Source organism: Rutilus rutilus, assembly GCF_951802725.1.
Source record: "Rutilus rutilus genome assembly, chromosome: 1".
In the NCBI taxonomy this organism is placed as follows: domain Eukaryota; kingdom Metazoa; phylum Chordata; class Actinopteri; order Cypriniformes; family Leuciscidae; genus Rutilus; species Rutilus rutilus.
In genome coordinates this window covers 19,636,932-19,663,281 of record NC_140209.1, presented here as the reverse complement: position 1 = coordinate 19,663,281, position 26,350 = coordinate 19,636,932, and the positions used below count along the sequence as shown (strand labels likewise).

Genomic DNA, 26,350 nt, shown 5'->3' with positions numbered 1-26,350 from the left:
TGTTTGAGCTATAGGAAAGCCACAGGGAAAGCCAAGTTTAGTTCGCTTATAGAGAGACCCGGCACTGTTCTAGAAACATTATTATCCAAATTATTTGCTTTTTAGAATGCACATCAGCTTCCCTTTCCCTTATGACTGTATTCACCTTTAAATGTGTTTAATAATTGTTGATTTTCAAAGTACATGCGCACGGTAGTGAAAGTGTATACGTTTTCAAGCGTAAATTAAATATGCATGCCTAAGAGAAGATCACACCACACACACCAGTTGCCAGAACACATCTTTATCTTTATTTGGCTCAGAAACGTTCTTGTTGTCGAAATGGTACTTTTAATGCACACATACATGTTAAATAAATAAATGAATAAATGGGGATCTGTTTTCAGGAAACACAAGACGAGATGTAATAACATCCTTTAAGTGCAAGCGCGTACCAGGTGAATGTGCTTGACCTCGGCAGTGTAGTTGTCACAGTGGAGTTTTCAGGTGGGCATCCTCCCTTGATGGGTGGTCCGAGGGACACATCGTCAGTAGTACACCTCAAGCTTCATTGGATGTTTCGGCCATTATAACTAGACATCCTCAGTTGAGGAAGGCCCTATGGGGGTGATCAATCCCCGCAGTGTATCCCCCAATCACCCAATCAAGCTGGAGCCCAGCAAGAGTCTTGTCTCTTTATCCACAGCCACTGGCTGCTTCTCTCAGCTGCCTCCGACATTGCTTTGATGGCTTGGCGCAGGCTCTGGCCTCTGATTCCCAGGTCTCCAAGCAGTCTGGTGGTAGACACTGCCACAAATCCCCTGCACCCCACCTCCACTGGACGGACTTCAGTTTTCCATCCACGATCTTGTGCTTCAGCAGCTAGCTCAGCATAGTGTAGTTGTTTTCGCTCGTATGCCTCGTCCACTGAGTCCTCCCAGGGTACAGTGAGTTCGATGATGAAGACCTTCTTCAGAGAGGGGGACCAGAGAACTATAGCCGCTTTCCGACCAAGTAGTTACAGGAACTTAGTTCTAGGAACTGTCCACTTCTAAACAGTTCTAAGAACTACTCTCCCCCAAACTCTGTTTTGCTGTTTGCGTTCGCACTGGCCAAGTGGCCATAGGAACTGGTAGGAGGGGTAAGGGAGTGACGCAAGCACGGTGACTATTATTTTGACGGCGCGACGGACCTTTATTTTGGCGGCGCTGAGAACGCCAGAGCAAACAATGCTCGCATTCTCTGTGTTTATTAGTTAGCGATCTGTCTAACAGTACTGTTTAATATGTTATTAGATAGAACTGTTATAGAAAGTAGACAGTATATGAAAAAAAGGTTATTAGCCTATGTTGTGTGGTTGATGTCCAGTGTTGCTAGCTGGGCAGATAAACATAACATTAATCATGTTTGGCTTGGTCCCCTCAAAGTTGCGTTGGATTTTCTCTTCAGCATAAAGGTTTAGAGACCCATCTATCACTGTTTTCCATGTTTGTATAGTTAGTTTTATGGAGTAAATAATATCTGTATTGGCTATAATATGTGTGTTTACATTCTAGCTGTTTTAAAAATGGCGGGTGCTGGTGTTCCGCGTGCGTTCGGTCAATCAGCGTACACTAACGTCACGGGTAGTTCCTATAGTGCTAGTTTAAACCCTACTCTGAAGTAGGACCTAAATTAGTTCCTCCAAATGGAGTTCCTAGAACTAAAATCGTTCCTAGTTCCTCCGATGCGAACACGCCGACATCCGGGTACTTTAGCCAATAGTTCTAGGAACTGTGAAAAGGTTCCTCCGGTCGGAAAGCGGCTATTGTCAGGCCTAAGTGTGGTGATTGCAATCTCTGGAGGAAAAACGAGCCGCCGCCCAACATCCACTAGCATCTTCCAGTCACAGGCCCCTCGAAGCTGACCATGCTCCAGAGAAGTGGGCCTGCACCTGGCTGCCTTTGCCCCCTCAGCCGACTCCAGAGGTTCGAAGGGGGCCTCAACCAACCCTTCGAGAACCACTGCCAGGTCCCATGTGGGAACCCTGAGCCGCAGGTCTCATCCTCCAAGCCCCACGGAGTAAACGTATGACCAACTGCAGTCTCCCCAGAGGCCCATCACCCAGGGGGACTGGATGTGTGAGGGAGAACCTCAGTGGACAGTGAGTCGTCTCTCGAGACGCAAATAGATCCACTTCTACTGGGCCGAACCTCTGACATAGTGGCCCTCATTTATCAAAAGTGCGTACACCAAATTTCCAGCGTACACCCAAAACCACGGTGACTTTGAGATTTATCAATACGGCACGTTGGCGTACGGCACGCTCAAATCCTACGCCAGCTCAGGAGGTGGTGTACATGTACGCACGTTTTGAGTTAGTGCGGAAATGCGCAGAAAAACAATTCCTAACACCACAAAACGCACTGACAAACTAAAAGATATGATATATTATGACCCACTGTAAAAAAACAACAACATAGTAATTATAAACTTCAGTGTTTATTTTTGTGCAACATGGACTTCAATGTTTAATTTGTGTGACTTTACCAAAGCATTTGATTTGTAGGCATATGTATACCTTCAGTTGCGAGCCTGTGCGCTTTACCTGATGTTTCAAGCCTTGTTTATACTTTCGCCTGGCTCAGCAGCGCGAGTCTCCGCAGACTGCGAGCGCACCTCCCCAAACGGACGAGGCGTTTATACCATACTGTCTATGGTTTATATTCGACGTGCTCGCCGTTGTACTATTCTTTGAAACGATGGTTAGGCCTGGGTTAGACCCGGCAGGTGAGCACGGACTGGGTTCAGTAATGAAAGGCTTTCAATGACCAAAAAATAATTCAGACTGACAAAATAATAAAAATGACATTCTTCTTCTTTTAAATAATAATACAAATAATAATAATAACGACATTCTTCTTCTAAATAACAATAAGCGTCATTAATAATAAAAATCTAGAAATCAATTTTGTTTCTTTCCACTTCCCTGGTGATGGTCTCGATCTCCACGTTGGAGAAGTTCATGGAGAAGTTTCTCTTCTTTGCCGTCTTCCGTGTGTCCATGGCGTAAAATGAGGGCGTGGGAGAAGCGGCAACTTGAATATATAGGGGCGTGTTATTCTAATGAAGATCGTTTTCAGCCGCGGCCAGGTATTGCGTACACCTGGATTTCAAAGGTACGCACAGCTTCATAAATCAGGCGGTGAGAGGAGTGTAAGCATAATCTTACGCCAACATACGCCTGTTTCTACGCAAGAATGATAAATGAGGGCCAGTGACTCCACCACCTCGGGGTGGAGTCTCTATTCCCCGGGCCTCAGCCCCTGCCTCGATGTTTGCTCCCTAATTCTGATTCCCCGGGATATATGTTGCACTGAGAGACAACAGTTTCCCTTGGGACCACAGGAGGATATGATGCGCCAGTCTGCATAGAGGGCGAGACCTCAGACCCCCCTGATGATTTATATAGGCCACCACTGACATATTTTCTGACCTCACAAGGACATGATGACCTTTGAGGTTCGGCAGGAAGCTCCTCAGAGCTCGGGACACCGAGGCAATTTATGCCAGGAAGAATGATGGTCCTGCCATAGGCCTCTGATAAAGCGGCCGTCCATGACTGCGCCCCAGCCCGTGAGGGAGGCGTCTGTCGAGACGGATTTCCAGCGACATGACGCTCCCAGTGTGGGGCCTTGGGACAGAAACCAAGCTTTCTTCCACATAGATAGGGAACGAAGGCACTTGTGCGTAACCCTGATCATGCAGAATGGGTTCCCTCTCGGGGAGAACCCATTGGATTTTAGCCACCACTGCAAGGCCCTCATGTGCAGCAGGCCGAATGGAATGATGTTGGACGCTGCTGCCATGAGTCCTAACACTCTCTGAAAATGTTTTACAGTGATGATTACAGACTGATGCCCTGAAGTCTCAGCGGCGCTAGAGCTGCATCCATACATTTGGTAAATGTGGGCAGAGAGCTAGGCCAAACGGAAGAACCCGATATTGGTACGCTTTGCCCACGAAAGTTAACCTCAGGAACTTCCTGTGAGATGGAAGGATGGAAATATGGAAGTATGCGTCCTTGATCTATCGTGACAAACCAATCCTCTGATTAAATTTGGTTCACTATGATGGGAATAGTGAGCATCTTAAACCTGAACCTCCTCAGAGACCAATTCAAGTGTCTGAGATCTATTATTGAACGCAACCCCCAAACCTTCTTGGGAACTATGAAGTAGCTGCTGTAAAACCCGGACTCCCTGTCTGGCGGAGGAATACGTTCTATAGCATCCTTTACCAGCAAGGCCCTCGATCGCTCCGCCATGGGTCACGCTCTCTTTTTGCGCCTGTCTGTAGGAGGAGGAGCTGGCAGATGGCTGCGGCTTCCCAATGGGGGCAGGCTTTTTAGGTTTGGAGTGGCGAGGGAGATATTGTCTGAAGGCTGCAGACTGTTTCTTCACCTCCTGAAACCTGTCGACGACTGTGTTTACAGCGTCGCCAAACAGGCCAGAAGGAGAAATCGGGGCATCAAGGAGGAAAGCCCTGCCTTTCTCCCTAATGCCTCTCCGAGACCACCATTGAACGGCCCAGGCCGTTTCCTTGGTGACTCGGAGAGACAAGTCTGCAGCCTTCCTCAACTCCGCAATATCCTCCGAAGTTGGACCCTCGCCCTCATCAATATTCTTAAGAAGGTCAGCCTGGTATGCTAGTAGTACTGCCATAGTGTGCAGACTAGCACCAGCCCAACCCACAGCCATATAAGCCCTGCCCATTAAAGGTGATGTTTCCCTGCAGGGTTTAGTGGGCAGCACCGGGGTTTTCAGAGATGATGCAGATTCAGGGGATAAATAAGTGGTAAGCGGCTGTTCCACCCGAGACATCATCCAATAACCGTTCTCCCGCGTCCCCAAAATATTACTATAATTCACTACAGGGGTGTTGGACACGCGGAAAGAGTGTGGTTTGTATGGAAGAAAAATAATGTCAAATGTTTTTGAAATAAAAAGCCTGTTGAATTGCACTACTTGAAAAAAAAATAGGCATTGCATTAACCATGCTTGCATTTTAATGCATTGTATTTTTAGGGCTTGCATTTTTATGGGCTGAAATTCAACATGGTTGAATATTTAAGCTGTGAATATTTCAATTAAAAACATTTCAAACACATTTTCATTATTCAAAATTCAATAATCCATATTCACCTTTCATATTTCACTTCCAAAATATTCAAACTGTTTAAAAATATTCAACAGGCATTTTTCGGTCCATTTTACTTCGCTTTGCAAATTCGCTTCCACAAATTCAGTGATTCAAATTCGACAGTAAATTCAACATAGACATCCAGGAACTGCAGGAAAAGCAGTAGATTGCCGAGCATAATCTCCATCTGCTGTTAGTCAACCTCACCAGCAGGGGGTGCAAAAGCGCGTGTTGTACAAGACATATTACAACAGTATGTAATATGCAAGTTACCATGTAATGGTCAGTGACATCATCACTTTGTGGAATGATATCTATATCGGTTGGATCGGTTCCATGGACCAGTGATATTTTGCTTGACCCCAAAGGAATTTAATAATTCTGTAAACGCAGCCCCTAATGCATCATTTGAATTATCTACGTGTATGTTAAAATCTCCAACAATTAATGCTTTATCGACGTTGACCAATAGATCTGAGAGGCCCTGGCGGTCTATATACGGTAGCCAAAGCTAGAGATAATAGGGATTTTTTTCTTACATCTGAGAGCGTAACATTTAGTACAAGTACTTCAAACGAATTAAACTTGTCACCTGTTTTCTGGGTAACATTAAGAATATCTCTATAGATTGTTGCAACACCGCCGCCACGACCAATCAGACGGGGCTCATGCTTATAATAGTAACCTGATGGAGTAGACTCATTTAGACCAAAATAATCATTTGGTTTAAGCCAGGTTTCAGTATGGCAAAGTACATCGATGCTATTATCTGTGACTATTTCATTTACAATAACCGCCTTAGGTGTGAGTGATCTAATGTTTAGAAGACCTAGCTTTAGAAATTGTTTTTGTTCACTAATAGCGAGATTTTCTGTTTTAATAACAATTCGATTTTTTGTAGATACTGCAGTAGATTTATTATTTGATCTCACTAAACAAGGAATAGACACAGTTTCTATGCAATGTTCTACACTAATATTTATATCAATTAAGTTGGTGCAGCAGAGACTGTAATTTGGACTTTTGGTTACTAGTCAAACGGTATTTAACATCTTGGAGATGTTATCCGACAGAAGATCCGCTCCGACTCTGCTTGGGTGTAAGCCATCAGCGCGGAAAAGCCTAGGACGCTCCCAAAACAGATTCCAATTATTTACAAAGAGCAGTTTCTGCTCATTGCACCATCTAACCATTCATTTAGCGCGAATAATCTACTGAACTTTTCATGCCCTTGTCGGTACGTGGGAAGCGGTCCAGACACAATGATCGTTATTTCAGGCGATGTGCTGTGTACCGTCTCAATCAGGCTCCTGAAGTCTTTCTTCAGAACCTCCGTCTGCCGCAGCCTGATATCGTTCACTCCCGATGCAACACGACGGCTCCGACACGCTCGTCACCATTCAAGATCTCGGGTATCCGCGCAGTGATATCGAAAACACGAGCACCAGGAAAGCAGTGACTGCGTACCTTACTTTTACCTAACGTAGCGTGGACGTGCCGGACGATGGAATCGCCGATGATGACAGCATCGCGTTCTGTTTCGCGAAGAGGGGAGAAGTGGTTCTGGGTGGAGATCTCGAAAACTGGGAGGGGCGGAGAGATTCTTGCTCTGGTCCTGGCTCACGTCTTCCGCTACGGAACCACCCAGGCTTCATGGTGGTGTGTCGGAGCCGGAGTGAACGAAACCATGGCTGATCGTGACCTGGGCGCTCGGGACCAATGCTGAGAAACGCACGGAGTAGACGAGGTCGGGGTCAGCGGATTACTAATGCTAGTCGCTGATTTGTGTGCATCGGCGCGTGATGTTTCAAGAGCTAAACGCCGGTCTCTAATCGACGCATCAGCGCGTGCTGATTCAAGAGCTAAACGCCGGTCTATCAGCTCGGCTTGTCTCTCTAAAAGGTCGCGGATCTGCTTCTCTACAGCTTCCAGCTCAGACAGCACTGCGTACAGCTCGAGTGAGTCTTCACCTGCACCAAAAGGTAGACAACATACATCTGATATATTCGCCATTTTAACAGATGGGCAGTAAGTTAGCAACGACGCTACCAGTGATGCTATCAGTATTAATACTAATTTATGACTGAAGTCTTGGATATAATCCGTCTTTTTAGTGGTACGGGTGTAATGTAGACGCACAATAGGCGAGAAATGTTCGTTTGTAAGTGAGTGTAAAGAAGACACGCTCAGCCGTGACCCACAGGGTTACCGGTCCAGTGTTGGGTCACAAATCGGCTTGAGACGCGTCTGCTAAACAGTCCGCGTTGTAACTATGAGGTTTGAGCAGCAGTGCTTCTCAGTGAGGAAAAGTAGAAAATGTTCGTTGTAAGTGAGTTTAAAGAGAAAAATCACGGATTATGAATCAAATCGATGGAGCTCCAAATACAAACAACACGTTCAAACGGACGCATGCGCAGATCAACAGGCAGTGAGATCTTGTGGCCAACTAATATTTAAACGGGCCACTGCACGACAGACATGGGGTGGCGAGTCATCCCAAAATCCCCACCTTCGATGCTGAGAACGTCTACTTCCTCAGAAGCAGAAAAGCTTGAGCATCGAGTTCTCCACTCGTGCGGAAGAAGCCGCCGGGTCTCAAGATCCCCTGCCAGATCCATTTGCGAGCCCCATGAATGATCCTTATTGAAAATGGCCAGGCGGTAGCGCAGCACATGAATTGATAATCTTTCACAATCCTCGCAAGCAGCCTCCTCGAGATCTGCCCTCGCGTGCTGCGACGCAACTGTACAAATCGGGTTATTTCGGGAACTTTTTTGCCCCATGCACACAAGAAGTCATTCAAACATTTGCAACAGTTTAGTTTTTTACACAAATGTTGGTTTTAAGGGATGAATCTGTTTTGCAGATCCTGGTCTGTTGTTTTTGGTTGCAAATTGCTGTTCACAGGCCTGCAATGCTTTTGGCTGTATTTGTGCATTAAAAGTGTAAGCGCGGAAAAATGGAAGTCAGAAGAATACAGATCCTATTTATGCAGCTTCACAATACATGCATTACACTTACGAATAACAGTAAAATGCTTGAAAGGCGTTTTACACTTGAAAGGTGATTTACACCTTTACAAATCTCTTGCGCATGCAAATTTAATTTATGCTTGCAAACTTATTCACACTTTCACAAATCTTACCCTGTGCATATGATTCTTTATGGCATCATATTACCTTCTGATGAGAATCATCTAAAACATTCTAACCCAAGGACAAATGTATTTAAAATGTTTGTTTGACATGTTCAATTCTGTATGCACCAAATATGCACATTCATAGACAATGTGTCTTCAATTTGGCCAAAATCAAATCATTTTCTCCAAGTAGAGATTCTGTTGAATAAATGTGTTTGTGCCACAGAAAATTCCTAAATGTTGTTGTTGATCATTTAGAAAATATTGTTTGCAGGAAACATGAAATTAGCCTGTTTAATGTTATTATAGATATAATATTTTATATTTAAGAACATCTAGTCATTAAACAGTATTTTTTTTTTGGTTTACAGACACTATTGTATATCGCGATTAGAACAAAGAACTTAAGAATAAAGAACTTACTACAATCCTCAGCTCCTCGAAATGAAACTAAACCACACTTCTGAGGTATATTTCCCAGGATTATTATTACGATAGTATTATTCCTCACAGCGAAGCAAGACGATGTAAACTGCACGTAAAATAAACTTGATGTGTTTTATCCAGCTGATGTGGGCATTGACAGGTTTGCATGGATCGCCTCAGATCATTTGCGCTTGAATAGCGTGGGCGTGGTGACATTAACACTTAATGAGATGAAATGAGAATGACTGACATCTCTCTCTTTTCATACAGATTTACATAAACTGAGAATATTTGTTTTGTAAAAAAATTATTTAATTTAAAAGAAGGGAATTTAAGCTATATGTTGGCATGTCTGTATGCCTGTGGGACTGAGTATTCACTGAGTTACAGTTCATTTTCGGATGCGTTTCAGAATGGACTTCACTGACAGAGAGAAGGCAGAACTCGCATCATGTTTATTTTTCTTTATTTGGCAAAAAGCACAACACTTTGTTTTTATTGTGAGTATACACCAAAAAATAGACACTTAACAGGATCAAATGATCTTATATGTAAGATCAAAATCGAAAGAGTATTTTGATTCTCTTTTGCACTGATAAGAAAAAAAGCGAGCAGATCACGCCGGCGTGATTGCTGACCCCAGGGTGTTAAAAGTAAAAAATCTTCCCAACTAGAGTCCCCCCAATGAATATCAGCCATTTCCAGCCCTGGATCTAACAGATCTTCATGTGTGTCTTCAGCTGACTTTTAAAAGTGAAGCTCTTTCCACACTGATCACACATGTGCGGCTTCTCTCTGCTGTGGATCCTCTCATGTTTTTTCAGATGTGGTGACTGACTGAATCTCTTGTCGCAGTATGAACACTTGTAAGGGTTTTCTCCAGTGTGGATCCTCTCATGTTTTTTCAGATGTTGTAACTGACTGAATCTCTTGTCACAGTGTGAACACTTGTAAGGTTTTTCTCCAGTGTGGATCCTCTCATGTGTTTTCAGATATGATGAATGATTGAATCTCTTGTCACAGTGTGAACACTTGTAAGGTTTTTCTCCAGTGTGGATCCTCTCATGTGTTTTCAGATTTGTTGACACACTGAATCTCTTGTCACAGTGTGAACACTTGTAAGGTTTTTCTCCAGTGTGATTTCTCTCATGCTGTTTTAAACTGGCTGCTGTTATAAAAGTCTTCTCACACTCAAAGCACATGTACTCTCTCACACCAGTGTGAGTTTTCTGATGTCTATGTAAAGAATGCTGCACTGAAAAACTCTTTCCACATTCAGAACATGAATGTGGCTTCTCCTTCATATGAACTGTCAGGTGTGCCTTCAGGTTTGATGACACAATAAATGTTTTTCTGCATTGATCACATGTGAACGGCTTCTCTCCAGTGTGGATCCTCATGTGTATCTTAAGATTTGTTTTTAGTGTGAAACTCCTCCCACATTGATCACATGTGAACGGCTTCTCTCCAGTGTGGATCCTCATGTGATCATTAAGGTATGATGATTGCCTGAAACTCTTTCCACATTGATCACATAAGAACGGCTTCTCTCCGGTATGAACTCTCAAGTGAAGCTCAAGATTTTTTTTGGTTGTGTAACTCTTTCCACACTGAGTGCAGGTGAAAGATTTCTTGGCTCTTCTTTTCTTTAAAAATGTCTTTGAGCGACTTTGAGGTTTTTCTCCAGATTTGACATGATGTTTCTCCTCCACTTCACTCAGTTCTTCACTCTCCTCCTCCACTTCACTCAGTTCTTCACTCTCCTCCTCCACTTCACTCAGTTCTTCACGCTCCTCCTCCACTTCACTCAGTTCTTCACTCTCCTCCTTCACTTCACTCAGTTCTTCACTCTCCTCCTTCACTTCACTCAGTTCTTCACTCTCCTCCTCCACTTCACTCAGTTCTTCACGCTCCTCCTCCACTTCACTCAGTTCTTCACTCTCCTCCTTCACTTCACTCAGTTCTTCACTCTCCTCCTTCACTTCACTCAGTTCTTCACGCTCCTCCTTCACTTCACTCAGTTCTTCACGCTCCTCCTCCACTTCACTCAGCTCTTCACGCTCCTCCTCCACTTCACTCAGTTCTTCACTCTCCTCCTTCACTTCACTCAGTTCTTCACGCTCCTCCTTCACTTCACTCAGTTCTTCACTCTCCTCCTTCACTTCACTCAGTTCTTCACTCTCCTCCTTCACTTCACTCAGTTCTTCACGCTCCTCCTTCACTTCACTCAGTTCTTCACGCTCCTCCTTCACTTCACTCAGTTCTTCACTCTCCTCCTCCACTTCCATCAGGTCTGAAATGAAAGAAAAAATAATTTCATTTTTAGTACTTCAAAATAGTGAAATATGAAAAGAGAAATATGAAGTTAAAGGACATAAAAGTGAGCCCTAAAATATTGTAATCATTTAGATGAACTATAAATTATTTGCATATGTCCAGGGTTCTCAAGTTTTATCAAAAGCTTGGCGTGAGATCACATGCGGTTAGGGGAGGAGCCCTAATGGAGCCCCGTCCCCGCCCCCCAATTTTACCCATTGTTCATAATTAACCAGCACAAATTGAAATGATAACAATTGGTAAATCTGATAAATGACAGAGCAATTCATCACATCAAATTTACTCTTTAATGTTATATTTCAAAATTACAAATATACAAAAATTACAAAAATATAACAAATTGCTCCAAACAGTTTGGAAAAACACAACTTTTTGTATTTTGAATGCGTCTAGTTGAAATGGTATAATGATTTATTGTGTGGTGGCGGGACATTGTGAACAAATGACATATTAGAGTATTGAGGTGTGTGTTTGTGTACACAAGAGTACACACTCCAGCTTATGAAATGTGTGTTTTGTGTTGTAAGTGTTTGTTGCACATTTTGATGCCTTGATAACAGGGGTAGGGGGCTCCCACTTGAAGCACTGTGGCTCGATGCCAGACATTTTCACTGTCATAATGAATGACAGTGTTCCGTCCAGAGCCAACCTGTTTCTAGTTTTGGTTTTGTTCAACTAGTTACTAGTTGTAACTAGAAAAACTATTAATACAGTATAATATATAATTTAAAATAAAATGAAGAAATACATCTTCATTCCTTCCCATACCCACTAACATTTCCCTTAGTTTCAGATAACGTAAGCTAGCCAAACTGAGCCAAAGCTTCTGGCCTGGTTGCAAAGTAGTTGTAGAGTTTTTGACTGCATCAATAATAATGTAGCCTATACGATGGGCTATATATTAAATGTTCTAGCTTAAAAATGTTAGACGAGCTTTCTTCTAACTTACCTTCTCCATCACAATGTGTGTTCGCGCGATGTTGTTGGTTACCTAGTAACGAACGTACGGTGGCTGAGAATGTTCCGTCAACTTCCGTGTGTTCGCGCATCTATGTTGCCTAGTAACGAACGCAATCTGGCAGAGATACGTGCTGGCAGCAGGAAACTTCACTTTTGTCTCGTATAGCCTACAACGTTATAAAGCTTGCAGGACAACTTGGTTGGCATTGCCTTTTCAGCATGAGAAATACACGGTGTGGCGTGTGAGCGTGTGAACTGGTTGAATTGCGTGAGATTGAACCCTGTTATAACTATGTTTATTGTATTAAAGATTAACATTTTAGGTTAAAATGCCTTGTAGTGGGAGTGAATGGGGCAATATATGTTTAATATATATTTTTATTATAAATTTCATAGTGACCTTTTTTGGCAAACTAGCTTGTTTTGTTTAGGTGGCCAATTATGTGCCTGTAAATTATGACTGAATTTGAAAATATCATGTGGTGCGACCAAATATCATGTGGTGCGACCACTGCAGACTGTTTTCCATGATAGATAAATGTCCTAGATTGGCAGTTTTATGCTTTTATATTCAATTGACGGTTTATATAAAAAAAGTACTTTACTGTAGTATCATTTGGAATAGATTTTTATGCAATTTGGGATCTTTTTTATAGATTTCAGACAGTTTGTGTTTACTCTTTGTACAATATGAGAAAAATGCAAAAAAAAAAAATTAGAGCATGTAATTTCAGTTTAGTAATAATGCATTTATTAGTACTGTATTTATTATTGCCTATTTATTTATTTAAAACTATTTTAATCTATTTTACCAGATGCCACTGCCAAGCGAAAAAATTCTAACCCTGCAGCAAGAGCAGAGTACCTTGATAGGAGAAGAGTGAAATATTATTACAGTTTAAAATATCTGTTTTCTATGTGAATATATAGTAAACTGTATTTTATTCCTATGATCAAAGCTAAATTTTCAGCATCGTTACTCCAGTTTTCAGTGTCACATGATCCTTCAGAAATAATTCTAATATGTAACCCTAGACCACAAAACCACTCAATGGGTCAATGTCAGATGGGTAAATTTTTGGAAATTGAGATTTATACATCATATGAAAGCTGAATAAATAACCTTTCCATTGATGTATGATTTGTTAAGATAGAACAATATTTGGCCGATACAACTGAAAATCTGGAATCTGAGGGTGCTACAAAATCGATACATTGAGAAAATCGCCTTTAAAGTTGTCCATTTATGTTTGCAATATTGCTATATTCACTCACAAAAATAAATGTTTATAAATTTATGCTAGGACATTTACAAAATGTAAACCATGATCTTTATTTAATATCCTAATGATTTTTTGGAATAAAAGAAAAATCGATAATTTTGACCCATACAATGTATTGTTAGCTATTGCCACAAATACCCTGTGCGACTTGTGACTGGTTTTGTGATCCAGGGTCACTAATGATTTGCTGCTCAAGAAACTTATTATCTTATTATCAATGTTCATATATTTTTTTTTTTTCATATCTTATTATTTTATATGTCAGGATTATTTGATGAATATAAAGAAGAACAGCATTTATTTGAAATATAATCTTTCGGCACATTATAGCCTGCGCCTGAATGTGACACTGAATGTGTCCTTGATTAATAAAGTATTCATTACTTTAAAAAACTATTGACCCCAAATGTTACCTGTATACAATACTTTTATGAAATAATTTATATCTATACCATTATTATTTGTTAGAAAGAAATTCTAAGTCAAGTTAAATTAAATGGTGCACTTGTGTTTGTGAAGTGATTTTTTTTTATAAAAGTGAGTTTATAAAATGTTTATGTTCAAGAAAATTCTGTGAAATTTGTATAAAATCTGGTTTAAATATTATTTTTTTTATAAAATTTATTGTTCATTGATCTCTTTAAATAGATTTTTAACTATATAAGGTTTTCGTGTCATTTGGAGCGACCACTTATCATGTGGTGCGACCAATAAAAGCTATCACTGTATTAAATATAAAATAAAATATCTTATTTCTGTGGCTGAAATATGAATCACTGATACAGTATGCTTTAGTAAATTATATTTTTAAAACATTTCTATCAGTTTTATGCGATTTACAGGAAAAATAAGTCTGTTGACTGCATTTTAGAAGGCGATTGAAATTGCAGAACAAAAATATGAGATCATTATATACAAAAACTCAAAAGAAATTCAAATACTCTGTTTTTAAACACTTTAATTACTGAGAACATGTAAAAAAAAAATACATTTATGTTAAGGAAATTAATTAATTTTAAGATAAATCACGGTCGCCCCACATGACATTTTTTAAGCCAATGGACAATTCATCTAGATGAAAAAACACTAAAATCACTTAATTTAATTTTTTTATTTGAATTTATACAACATTCTTAATGATTGAACAATTGCAATATATATTGTTAATTTTCGTATTTTAAAATTGGCCTGTTGAAAATCCTTATACGTCATTGACCCAGTACTATAGTAAGAAAACACTCATTTTACCTGGTCAAAAACAGCTCTGTTTTCAGCACGCCGTTTAAGTGCATGTGTCTTTAAATGATAACCCCCAATTTCCACCAACTGCGGAACGGCTGCGGATCCGCTCCGGAACAGCGGCGGAGTCAATAGGTTTCCATTAAAGTCAATGTGTGTATTTTCACTGACTATTTAAATAAAAGGAATATACAGGTGAAAATCGGGTTAGATTTATCAAAGCAATATGTTGTAGAAAATGGGACACCACAGGGGAGAGTGATTAGTCCAACTTTATTCTCCATAATAGCCGCTTTCCGACCAAGTAGTTACAGGAACTTAGTTCTAGGAACTGTCCACTTCTAAACAGTTCTAAGAACTACTCTCCCCCAAACTCAGTTTTGCTGTTTGCGTTCGCACTGGCCAAGTGGCCATAGGAACTGATAGGAGGGGTAAGGGCGCGACGCAAGCACGTGACTTTTATTTTGACGCGCGACGGACCTTTATTTTGGCGGCGCTGAGAACGCCAGAGCAAACAATGCTCACATTCTCTGTGTTTATTAGTTAGCGATCTGTCTAACAGTACTGTTTAATATGTTATTAGATAGAACTGTTATAGAAAGTAGACAGTATATGAAAAAAAGTGCCGTGTGGTTGATGTCCAGTGTTGCTAGCTGGGCAGATAAACATAATCATGTTTGGCTTGGTCCCCTCAAAGTTGCGTTGGATTTTCTCTTCAGCATAAAGGTTTAGAGACCCATCTATCACTGTTTTCCATGTTTGTATCTAGTTTCTGGAGTAAATATAGGCTATAATCTGTGTGTTTACATTCTAGCTGTTTTAAAAATGGCGGGTGCTGGTGTTCCGCGTGCGTTCGGTCAATCAGCGTACACTAACGTCACGGGTAGTTCCTATAGTGCTGGTTTAGACCCTACTCTGAAGTAGGACCTAAATTAGTTCCTCCAAATGGAGTTCCTAGAACTAAAATTGTTCCTAGTTCCTGCGGTGCGAACACGCCGACATCCGGGTACTTTAACCAATAGTTCTAGGAACTGTGAAAAGGTTCCTCCGGTCGGAAAGCGGCTAAAGATTAATGATATTTATTTAAATCTTCCAGGGGATATATTCCAGGGAGGTCTTTATTTGCAGATGATGGTGTTATATGGAAGAGAGGTAGAAATGTTGAGTATATTTTAAAGAAGACGCAGGAAGGAATTGATCAAGTTGAAAATTGGGGAATAAAATGGGGATTTAAGTTCTCAGTGGAAAAATCAAAAGTAATGGCTTTTACAAATAAAAAGAAGGATTAGGAACTTAAAGCAGCACTCAGTAGCTTCGGGATTTCTACGCTGTATTCTCGCTTTTTGCTCGCAGGTTTCTCTCTAGAGCTCCCCCCACAGCTTCGGAATAGATATTTGACAACACTGTTGTAAAAACTCGTTGGTGATTCTCAGACACCAGGGGCCTGTACCATGAAGGTAGCTGAACAAACTCGGGGTTACAGGATTAGTTTTGAGTTGACAAAACCAAACCGATGCAATCAGGCTTTATTGGTACCATGATGCAGCTCATAAACTTTCTCTGTCAACTCAGGCTTTGATCCTCAAGCTATGATTACTCCACGCGCGCGTGCACATTATAAAAGAGTGATGTCGACACTGAACAACCAATCGCGGGTAGTAGAGCGAGAGCGTTATATTTTTCCGCGGAGGAGCAAGAGATAATCATTCATAATTACGATGAATTTAAATATGTATTTCAAGCTCGAAACACTACGGTCTCTGCTGCCAAAGCAAGAGAAGACTGTTGGAGAAAGATTGCTGATTGTTAATGTGTAAGTTAAACAAATACGTTCTATATTTATGTAAAATTATGTATGCATGTGTAGCCTATACGTGTAATATAGCCTATAGCCTATTTTTATAATATATAAAAATGTGCATGTACTAAGAAAGATTAATATTCATTGATTTTTAGATGCAACCCCAACTCCAATGTTCTTGGCAGCAGATAAAGACAAAATATAATTCAAAGTGGTGAGTATTTACCACAACCTTTTATTATTTTTGTGAACATTTTATCACAAACACTTGTTTGCAGCAAACCAGAATACTCTGTGGCGGAGGAGTTGGCTCTGAGTAGGCAATAAGGGACGGCCGATTATGGATGGGATTACAGGTGCTGTACAATCTGACCCTGGTGCTGGCTCCTCTAAGCAAGTAGCACTGGGTACGTGTGCAATACATTACTACTTTAAGTTGTAAATATGACTGACTGTATGTTCTGCAGTAGAGGGAAATACAGTGTCCCTGTTGAAGCCAGCACACATACACACAGTCTCCCACACATAGGTCAGTATGCAGCAGACAGAACACCAAACATAACCTGCTTTATGCTTTACATTGGCCTATTTTTATTTATTAGGGTGGAGGAAATGATGAAGACACTCTGTCTGTGTGTTCTCAGACAGTTGCTGATGTGAATGCACTGGGCTTTTTATTATGGCAAACATTTGAATGTGTGGCATAAAAAAGGGACTGGCCCTTACACATCTCTTTTATTGTAGGATTTTTCACAACCTGCCCCAGAAACTGAGGCCTCTACCTCAATGGGCTTCAGAAGAAATGTGTAAGGATTTAAAACCCTTGACATAAATTACAGTCAGTCCTGTGTTTGTAGGAAGTCAAGGAACTTTTTGTGATTTGATGAGCCTCCAGAAAACTTCACTTGTAATGATCATGTTTGTGGTGGAATTATGTTTCAGGTGGAAACAGACTCAGTCAGGGCCCTGTACAAAAGGAGTCTTGAACTAGACTGCACACTAAAGGAGTCTTGAACTAGACTGCACACTAAAGGAGTCTTGAACTAGACTGTTCACTAAGGAGCTGCTGGACTGAGCTGAGGAGGCTCCAAAAAATATATAAAAATTTCAATTAAATTGGAGATCAAACAGCTGGATAAAACTGATCTCAGTATGTGAACTTATTTAACCAAGTAACACTTTAGTATGAATATTTATTAATGCAAATTTGTCTTGCTCTCTTTCTCCCTCCCATCCCACAAAACCAATAAAACAGTTTGAGACCTATCTGCAGTTTCAATGTGCTTTTATTAAGTGTAATATTGTATGGTGATTGCATCTACATCTGCACCAGCTGGGTGGTCCGCTCTGGTGACTCTGAAGCGCCGAACACAGTTGAAACGTGCCTTTAGGAGGCCAAAGGTCATCTCTATCTTCACTCTGGTTTAACTGAGGGCCACACTGAAGCGGTGCTGTGGCCCTGTCTGAGGGTCATGATAGGGGGTTATTGTGTAGGTTTTTCTATCTCAGTTCAAATTAAGTGTTTTGTACTGTACCAAATTTAACTTGCTTTCCTCAAAGCGCTGACACAATACAGACTCACAGAAAAAAAATTGTGAGACAAGCACTGGAGCCAGGCCATTTGGCATCCAAACTTGTGATCATATGTTCATGACCACAAGTCGTCTGCAGATGAAATGTTTAGTAGATCATTGTTATATCAGTTAATGTTACTATTAATTTAAAGATGCATCTCACAGAAAATAATCATCTCACATATTCACATCATCTCTACCTGAACATTAAGGCTTTGATAGGACTTCCTATTAACATAATCTGCCTCATGTTCCCCTAGAGCAGTGGAGATTGGAGCAATACACTACATACATGTTGCAATGACTCTAGGGCATCATATCATAAGATTAACAGAATAATAATAAAAAAAGATTTAAAATAATTCTTAACATGTATTGTATAGTACATTTGTGAAATTTGCTTTCAAAAAAAAAAAAAGTGTTCATGTGATGTCACCCTATCAATATATCTTAACGGCAATTTTATGAAAGCCCTCTTTTATGGACATGGTCGATAAATGTCCGGGGAACACTATTAATGAAACTATTCATGTACTCCTGCAGAGCGACCTTGCGAATGGTTTGACAAACCGTGTTTTCCCCCAGCTTCTGTGCGTCACCCACCGTGCAAGTATGTACCACTTGCAAAAAAACGCAACGCAATATTTGCGGTACAGTAGTGCATGAATTCGACGTGTTAAATAATTTATGTACGGCTCAAGAAGTTCGCAAAGATAAGACATTCCTTCCGCGGAAAATCTGTATCTTTCATACAAATAACTATCAGGAAAGGCAAGGGGATTTTGTCAGGCTAAAAACTCTTTCTTTACGAAGTGCTCGTCTAACAATTTGCGCTGAGATGTCACAGGATTTGGAAGAAAAGGTGAAATCATTGCAACAGACACTGGGAATAAGTTACGTCACCTATATGTTTCTTTGCTCTCAGCTGATTGGTCAAACTTCAGTCTGAGATCTTGAATCCAGAACATAACCTGCCCCGGAGCAGGTTAGCCGTGCAGCGTAAGATACCATGGCAACGAACACCGATTAAAGCCAAGCTACTTTCATAGTACCTAAAACCCAGGATTGGCGGAAACTAAACTGAAACATAGCTGGCTAGCCACCTAAACCAGCTTCATGGTACAGGCCCCAGAGGCTAGTAGATCAACGTCATCAAAGCAGATGGGACATTCTTTAAAACGTCTTCTTCATTCAGGTTCGGACAGCGTGAGGGAGCGCAATAATGACAGCATTTTAGCAGATTTCTTTTGGCCGTAAAGCAGTTGTTTACATCGCGAGACCTGATATCACGCGATACTTCCTGACGCGGCGGCCAGCGGCCCGCCACCCCAAAGTTGCAAGTGCATATTTTCCGCTCACGGGCACCAGGGGGGTGCTAAAAAACGACCACCATTCAACCCGAAATAAGTATTATAACCATTCCAATGACTCCGAAGCTGTTCAGTTAAGGCAAAAAAAGTTACTTAGTTCACCTTTAAAATGAAAATGTATGGAAGTATAGAGAAAGTAGAATGTTTTTGTTTCTTGGGATTATATTTTGATACAAAACGAACATTGAGAGAACATATAGCCTAAAGTATACAGTTAAAGGGACACCAGGCAAGCCTGAGTGTTTTTTTCTCTACGAAGCTCCCTCTAGTGTCTGGTAGTAAATGCTTTCAAACACACTGTCGTAAAAACGAACTGTTGTCCCTCCCCCCTTGACACGAGTATGTGCACTTCAGGTTGAGGGAGGAGGAATGCCATTGTGGCTTCGACGGAAACAATTGTCAGCAAACTATTGGATAAATCTTAGAGGGCACGAGGATAGTCATCCAACAAAAAAGGTTTTACAGAGGTGCTGGGAAAAGGAGAGAAGAAAGAAAGAAAGTTTTGGCTGGACAGGTGATTTAAAATGTGTATAATAAAAGATTTGCTAATACTGTGTTATGGCCTGTTAAACCAATTTGGACTTTGGAAATTCCGAATGTTTTATCAATTAAAGGATGTAACAGAAATATAGATATAACCAATGAATATTATAAATATCAGAACAACAAGTATAAAGACAGTATTCAGATTTACAGATGGGTCAAAGGACTTACAATCAGATGCAACAGGATATGAGATAGGAATTAGCAAAAGAACATCTGATAATCTAAATATTTATGCAGTTGAATTGTGTGCTATAGCCTAGGTATTGCATTAGCATGGATTGAACGATCCAGAGATAACAACATTCTAGTATGTAGTGATTCTGTATCAGCTCTTATGAGTATGAAGACTGGAAAAGCTTGTAGTCATCAAGAAGTAGGCTATTATATGAAGTCTTGTTTATAAATTGAAGAGTAAGTAGACCAGGGAAAAATATTACACATATGTGGATACCAGCACATGTAGGCATAAAGGGAGATGAGAACGTAGATGGATTGGCAAAAGAGGCAACAACAACAAAAAAAGAGCATGTTGACATTGAAATTAAATTGTCAAAATCAGAAGGGAAGAGTCTAGTGTGGAAAAGGGTGATGTTGATCATGAAATGTGATGATCATGAAATTAAGGAAGACATCTATACATGATTCAAAATAAAGTAGGCATTGTAAGAGAGATGACAAATATAAGGAAAGAACAAGTTATAATAACAAGACTTACAGTAGGATCGGGCATTGAACATTTAATGGAACTTAGGAAAACATCCCAGAGGTCAATGTGACGAATGACAAGAGGAGGAAACAGTCAGTCACATTTGTATATGTCATGTAGAAAATGTACACAAGAAAGGCAAGAGTTGAAACATAATTTACAAGAAATTGGTATAGGACAGTATAATGTAAAAAAATATATATTAGAATGTGGAAAAAGTGAAAAAGGAAAGACATATTTGTTTTATTTTTTAAAGAGGACTGGACTGGAAAGATGAGTACAAGTATGAAGTGACATGATAATTGACAGCAGATGGCAGTAATGCAACTTTTTGGATGCCAACTGCCATAAAATACCAAAGAAGAAGAAGAAGAAAAAGAAGAAGAGAGTTCACAAAAAAGTTTGTCCTGAAAGATGGAGCAGTTCCCACTTTAAAAGCAGAAGCTGTTGTTTATGGGTCACAACATGTAAGTGCTTTTTTTCATTCTTTGTTGATGTGTTTTTCATCACTAGTTTCTATCGTTTTATTTAGCTATGTTGTAGCAACGCTGTACAAACTGAAACTTTGAATGTTAGAGCCTTTATGTAGTGTTTACCCACATGCTCGCTTGGCTACAGGAACGTTACGTTAAACATGGTTCTATGTATAAAAAAAAATTACTGTGGTAAAACCATGGTTAGACTCGTGCTCATAGTTTTGGACAGATATTTTTCTACATTCCCTTTATTAGTGTGTGTGTGTGTGTGTGTGTGTGTGTGTGTGTGTGTGTGTGTGTGTTAGTGCTGATCATATAAACCCTTCGAGGATTGAGTCAGAACGTATGAAATGCATGAACTTTTTTTGCCTGTTTTAACATAAACAGTAGCATTAGCATTTGCAGTAACTTAGCATAAACAAATAACAAGCGTATATAAAAAAGAATGAGACATATACAAAAAAACATACCTCTCTGAAACGAAAAGTTCTGCTCGATTCCTCTCCACTAATATTCTCTAAATCTGATTCAGACTGAAACTGATAAGGCAATATTGACGGCTGTGTTTACATTACACCGGAGCACGTGCAACTGCTGTTATGGTAACGGCGTGACGTTTCCGGACAGCGTGAACTAGGCGCTTAGCGAATCACAACACACTTGGGACAAGCTGACCAATCAGAGCCCGTTGTGTATTTCTGAGAGAATTTAATAACACATACTAGACTGCATCCCATAAACACAATCAAGGCAGCCTTCGAAAAAAGCTAATCAACCACCCCTTTATTTGCTGCTTAAAAGACTAGATATTTTGTAAGTCTTGAAGGCTTATTGCTATTTTGAACCAGTAATAGGATCAAAAAGCAGTTGAAGGAGAATGAGCATTTAGTTAGTTCAGCACAATTCTGTTGAGTTTATAAGCTGTCAGATGAGACAAAACATGTTAGAACACACTAGTAGATCAGTAGTATGTAGTGGGAAGAAGTGTGTGTGTCCTGTGTAGCGAATGGCACAGATGTGTGTAAGAGACACATCAGCCTCAATCTGCATAATGACGATTCCCTGCATACATTATCATACTGTGATGATGAAGGCCATTATCCCACGTTTAATTCACATGTATACTTCTAAACTGATAACTGTTGTACTAGGGCAGTAAATAGTCCTACCCATTTCACGTCAATAGTTCGTGTTTTCACCTCATTTATTATGCTGATGTCTTCAGATCTCCTGTAAATTGTGTGGTGAGATCTGGTATTTATCTCACTTCCTGAAGAACCCCTAGTATTGAAGTTGCTAGGTAGTCTTTTGCTGTCAGGTCAGAATAGGATTAAATCCTCACTAGCTTGTTTAATCTATATCAGTAAATCTAGGTGTGTCCCTACACTCTCGTGAAACAATAACAATCATTGACAACTAGACACATCGATCAAATTCATGCTTACCCTCTAGCAGAATCGTTCCTGGATCCTTCGTTGTCCTTGGTCTTGCAAGATATAATATAATGCTCCGTCTATTACTTATTATAAAACTGTCTTTGTAAGCTGAAGTAAAACTTAACAGTGTTTGTCTTTATAAAATAAAAATTTATTTGAACAAAAGATAAAAATACTGGTTACACAATAATTAATATTTGTAGCAAATCATCAAAAGTTTACAGGTTATAAGACTTCAGGCTATTTACCTTGTAAGCAGTTCAAGCAATAGATGTAAAAAAATAAGTTGTTCTCATCTGAGGTTTTCAAGTTAAGATAATGCAGCAGAGCAATATAAGCAAAAACAATCTCAGTTAATAAACTGAACTGGAAGAGAGCTGATTTCTCCCCAGGGATGCACACGACATAAAAAATGCAACAGCCAACAGTCAAATAAAGCAGTCATATTTATACGGAACTGGGTTATATTGTTCCTATGCAGTTTCTTGGTTTTTTTCCAGAGGAACTAAATCATGTGACATCAACCTTCTTCTGGTGTCGACATTGTTCCCCATATATGGGCATTCTTCCGTCCTTTCCGTCTTCTGCGCTTGGGGCCTCTGTGTAAGTGTGTGCGTGTGTATGTATCTGGAAGTGTATTTGTAGGTTCAAAATATCTATCAAAATTCAAATAATTCCCTGCAATTGACACTTTAAGCTCATTTCACTGGTCTAAGACTAAGGGTAATTTGTTGGTTACAAATATGTAAGTTTTTCGGACTATTATAAATAGTTATTTTTTAATTTACAATACATCATTTGTGTTCTTTTCGGTATTTCTATATATAGGCCTATATTTAAATTAGCGGTGGGAATCTTTAGGCACCTCACGAATCCGATCCCATTCTGAGAGTCACGATCCGATTACTTTTTTTCTTATTAATTAATTAGTTTACCAACTTGAAAACATTAAAAAAAAAATTATGTAATTATTAGTACTTTTGAAATATTTACAATTGAAAAATGTATAAATTTTAAACTAATATAGCTAATATCCTGTGCAATCAAGCCCGCGAATGTTCTTGTAATTTGCTTCAACCTTTCCAACCTTCATGAAAGATTATGGAAGGTTTGAATGGTGTGTGTGTGTGTGTGTGTGTGTGTGTGTGTGTGTGTGTGTGTGTGTGTGTGTGTGTGTGTGTCTGTGGTTAAAAACTAAGTTCAGAATCGATCCAGAATAGTTGGAGAGAGAATCGCGATGCTTCTGAGTTTAAATTTTTTTCCCCATACTTAATTTTAATGAAGAAGCAGGATAATGTTCAGGTTAGGCCGTGTGTCCACCAAAGCGTTTTTTCATGCGGCTGGTGTATTTTTCCAATTGTTTTCAATGGGAGTGCCGCATTTTTTAAACGCCATGAGCGTAACAAGGCACTGAGCGTGTATTTAATGTTCAAGCGATGAACGGCAGGCGTTTTTTTACTGGTCGGTGAGAGTTGAAGAATGTTCAACATTAGGTAAAACGCAGCGCTCATCACTGTCACTTTTTACCCAGCCTTCCAATCACAGTGGAGGAGGGGCGGGACTAATATCACACCGACCAATCACCACATTCTGCTTGTACAACATCAACAGATGACAATACGGACATTCTGTATCATAACAAGCACTGAAAAAACTAAAACTAGCGTTTTTAGCACAGCTTTAGTGGACACGTGGCCTTAGTAATAAAATAAGTTGTGAATTAGCATCAGTTACTTTACAATAGACAGACAAACAGGCATAAATGCTTAGATGTGATATTTAGTACAAAAACAAACTCAGTAACATATATTTTTAAATTTTGGCAGATCAGCTCCTCCCACAGTGGAATTCATCATCAGTGAAGCTCCTCCCACAACAATCACATCATCAGTGAAGCTCCACCCACAATAATTCAGCAATAAATGCTGGAATATTCCCATCAGCTACAAGTGAAGATGAGCGCAATGCATCAGGAAGAGCTGAAATCTGTAAAGACTGAGTTTATTAAAGAGGACAGTGAGAACATGAGTGATCCAGAACCCTGCAGAATGAAACACACTGAAGATCCTGAAGAACAAAGAGGTTGGTGTTTATTCTTCATTCATTCATGATGCTGAAGAACATTCATGTTAGAAACATTCAAGCACATAAACATTTTTAGATTTTTTTTTTTTTTTTAAAGGTCAGTAAGGGAAGGTTGGTACAAAATGTTCTTGTTTGTTTTCAACAAATGATCAGTAAAGGTCATAAATATTATTTTAGCACTTTTTTTGTAATATTTATATCTGGTTCAACCATTTTTTGCAACAATGTTGCCAATATTGTTGACATGGTTGTAATCACAACTTAAGCAAACTGTGATTTATAGTTACTGATAAAGTTGTATTTCTTATAAATTCTAGAAGTTATTCATATTTATTGAGATTATTCTTCTTATAGTAACCTTAGTATCCGGTCAACACGGTACAGTTTGTGTAAAAACTGAGAGAATGGATTGAGATTATTTTCTTGTCCTCCCATCATGCAGTAGAAAGAGCCCAGATGATGTCACTTCCTGGGTGCCACAGTTTTAAGAAATGCTCTGTTTTTAAGGAAGGAGGAAAATCATGTCAGAAGTAACAGGGATGAGAGAAACATGTAGGACACAGATAATGTACTAATAAAAATTAATAAATAAGAAGTTAAAGCCGCGGTCAGTCTAGACTCTCAGCATGTGAAGTTTCTACGGACACTGTACCCAGATAGCAAAATAGTGACGACCCACATCTGGCACATGTGGAAAGATGATCTGGCCCACATGCGGCGTGGAATGACGGCCCTTGGGCGGACCGCTCCTGTTTGCCAGATCCGCTTCTGTTTGCCAGTTCTCATCTGGGCCACAAGCAGGCCATAGCAATGCCACATGTCAGCCAAGAGCAAAGAAATAAACCAGAACTGGACCTTATCTGAGCCAGAACATCTGAGAATATTAAATATGGAGTGGACTGGTCACGATATGTAAATGTCATTGAAACCACCCCAAACTCACAATAAGAGTGATTCACAGGTTCTCTACTGGACCAAAGATTTTCGGTGGGTCAATAACCAAGAAGACACTCAAGTACCCAAAACTTATTTGTTTATACAATCATAATATTAAAACCCAGGGGGGCAGCAGGTTAATGCAATCATGACAGGTACAATTCAACTCAGATACTTTTAATTAATGATAACCAGCAATATGTTTACTTAGAGAATAATAATACATCAACAAACAGCATAATATATTCAGCACAGGGTTTTGCCGGTTATTAAATACATGCTTTAAATCAATTCATGTGATCACCTCTCATGCATAATTTCATTGCACTGCAAACCTCAAAGTCATTAAATACCACACCAATAAATACACACACCAAAATTCAGTCAGGACAGACCATCCATACCACTCATGCTAAATACGTAGCCGTCGTCAATATACAGTACAAGCAGCATATGGGAGATAATAACCTACCCACATCCTTACTCACACACGCGCTCACTTTACACACGAGCGCTGGAGGACCAATAGTTTCACACATAAATTAGGGCCTCCCCGGCGAACAAGGCAATACCAACACATACGTCAACAACCAATACAACAGTAAAAAATAAGAATGTACTGCTTGCTTCCTTACCCGCTACCGGACGTGGGTTACCGCGTTCAAGGAACTCAACGGTGGCCGCCAAACTTAAGAGGGGAAATCCCCAGCAAAATGTCCCTCCCAGTCAATTCGCACGCGTCGCACAACAATCTCCAACCCACTTCCCGGCACGGCAGCCTCGGCAAGGAACTCAGCAGCAGCAACAAGAAAAACCCTCCCAAACAACAAATACATCATACCTTTATAGTTTTGATCTCTGATTGCTAATGCAACA

The 26,350-nt window shown here is 40.0% G+C and overlaps 3 protein-coding genes and 1 long non-coding RNA gene across 9 annotated transcripts in view; 2 read left to right on the top strand and 2 right to left on the bottom strand.

Moving 5' to 3' along the window:
* The window catches only part of LOC311292919, a 205,673-nt gene that overhangs the window by 44,669 nt on the left and 134,654 nt on the right, over positions 1 to 26,350 (bottom strand). The window lies entirely within an intron of this gene.
* LOC311292459 (uncharacterized protein) overlaps positions 1 to 26,350 on the top strand; it is a 222,598-nt gene that overhangs the window by 70,643 nt on the left and 125,605 nt on the right. The window lies entirely within an intron of this gene.
* On the bottom strand, positions 9,175 to 22,935 carry LOC311292169 (uncharacterized protein). Of its 5 annotated transcripts, none has more exons than XM_084411745.1 (3): positions 22,702 to 22,935; positions 22,463 to 22,587; positions 9,175 to 11,018 (listed from the first exon to the last, which is right to left on the bottom strand). In XM_084411745.1, the coding sequence occupies exon 3, from the start codon at positions 11,011 to 11,013 to the stop codon at positions 9,439 to 9,441; it is 1,575 nt and encodes a 524-aa protein (XP_084267871.1). In that variant the 5' UTR covers positions 11,014 to 11,018; positions 22,463 to 22,587; positions 22,702 to 22,935; the 3' UTR covers positions 9,175 to 9,438. The 5 variants fall into 5 exon arrangements, with proteins under 5 accessions (XP_084267871.1, XP_084267872.1, XP_084267873.1 ...); XM_084411746.1 differs by having other exon boundaries at positions 22,463 to 22,536; XM_084411747.1 differs by having other exon boundaries at positions 22,463 to 22,503.
* The window catches only part of LOC311292495 (uncharacterized protein), an 18,506-nt gene continuing 12,801 nt past the window's right edge, over positions 20,646 to 26,350 (top strand). The window contains exons 1-2 of one of the 2 annotated variants that reach the window (XM_084412208.1): positions 20,646 to 21,008; positions 24,285 to 24,535. In XM_084412208.1, the coding sequence (XP_084268334.1) occupies positions 24,376 to 24,535 (160 nt within the window). In that variant the 5' untranslated portion in view covers positions 20,646 to 21,008; positions 24,285 to 24,375. Of the gene's footprint in view, positions 21,009 to 24,279; positions 24,536 to 26,350 lie in introns of both variants that reach the window. The other variant, XM_084412207.1, reaches the window with a different exon arrangement.

What these genes read in the sequence shown, in the direction of transcription:
- LOC311292169 (XM_084411744.1), bottom strand. Translation starts at nt 11,013, where the DNA reads ATGGAAGTGGAGGAGGAGAGTGAAGAACTGAGTGAAGTGAAGGAGGAG.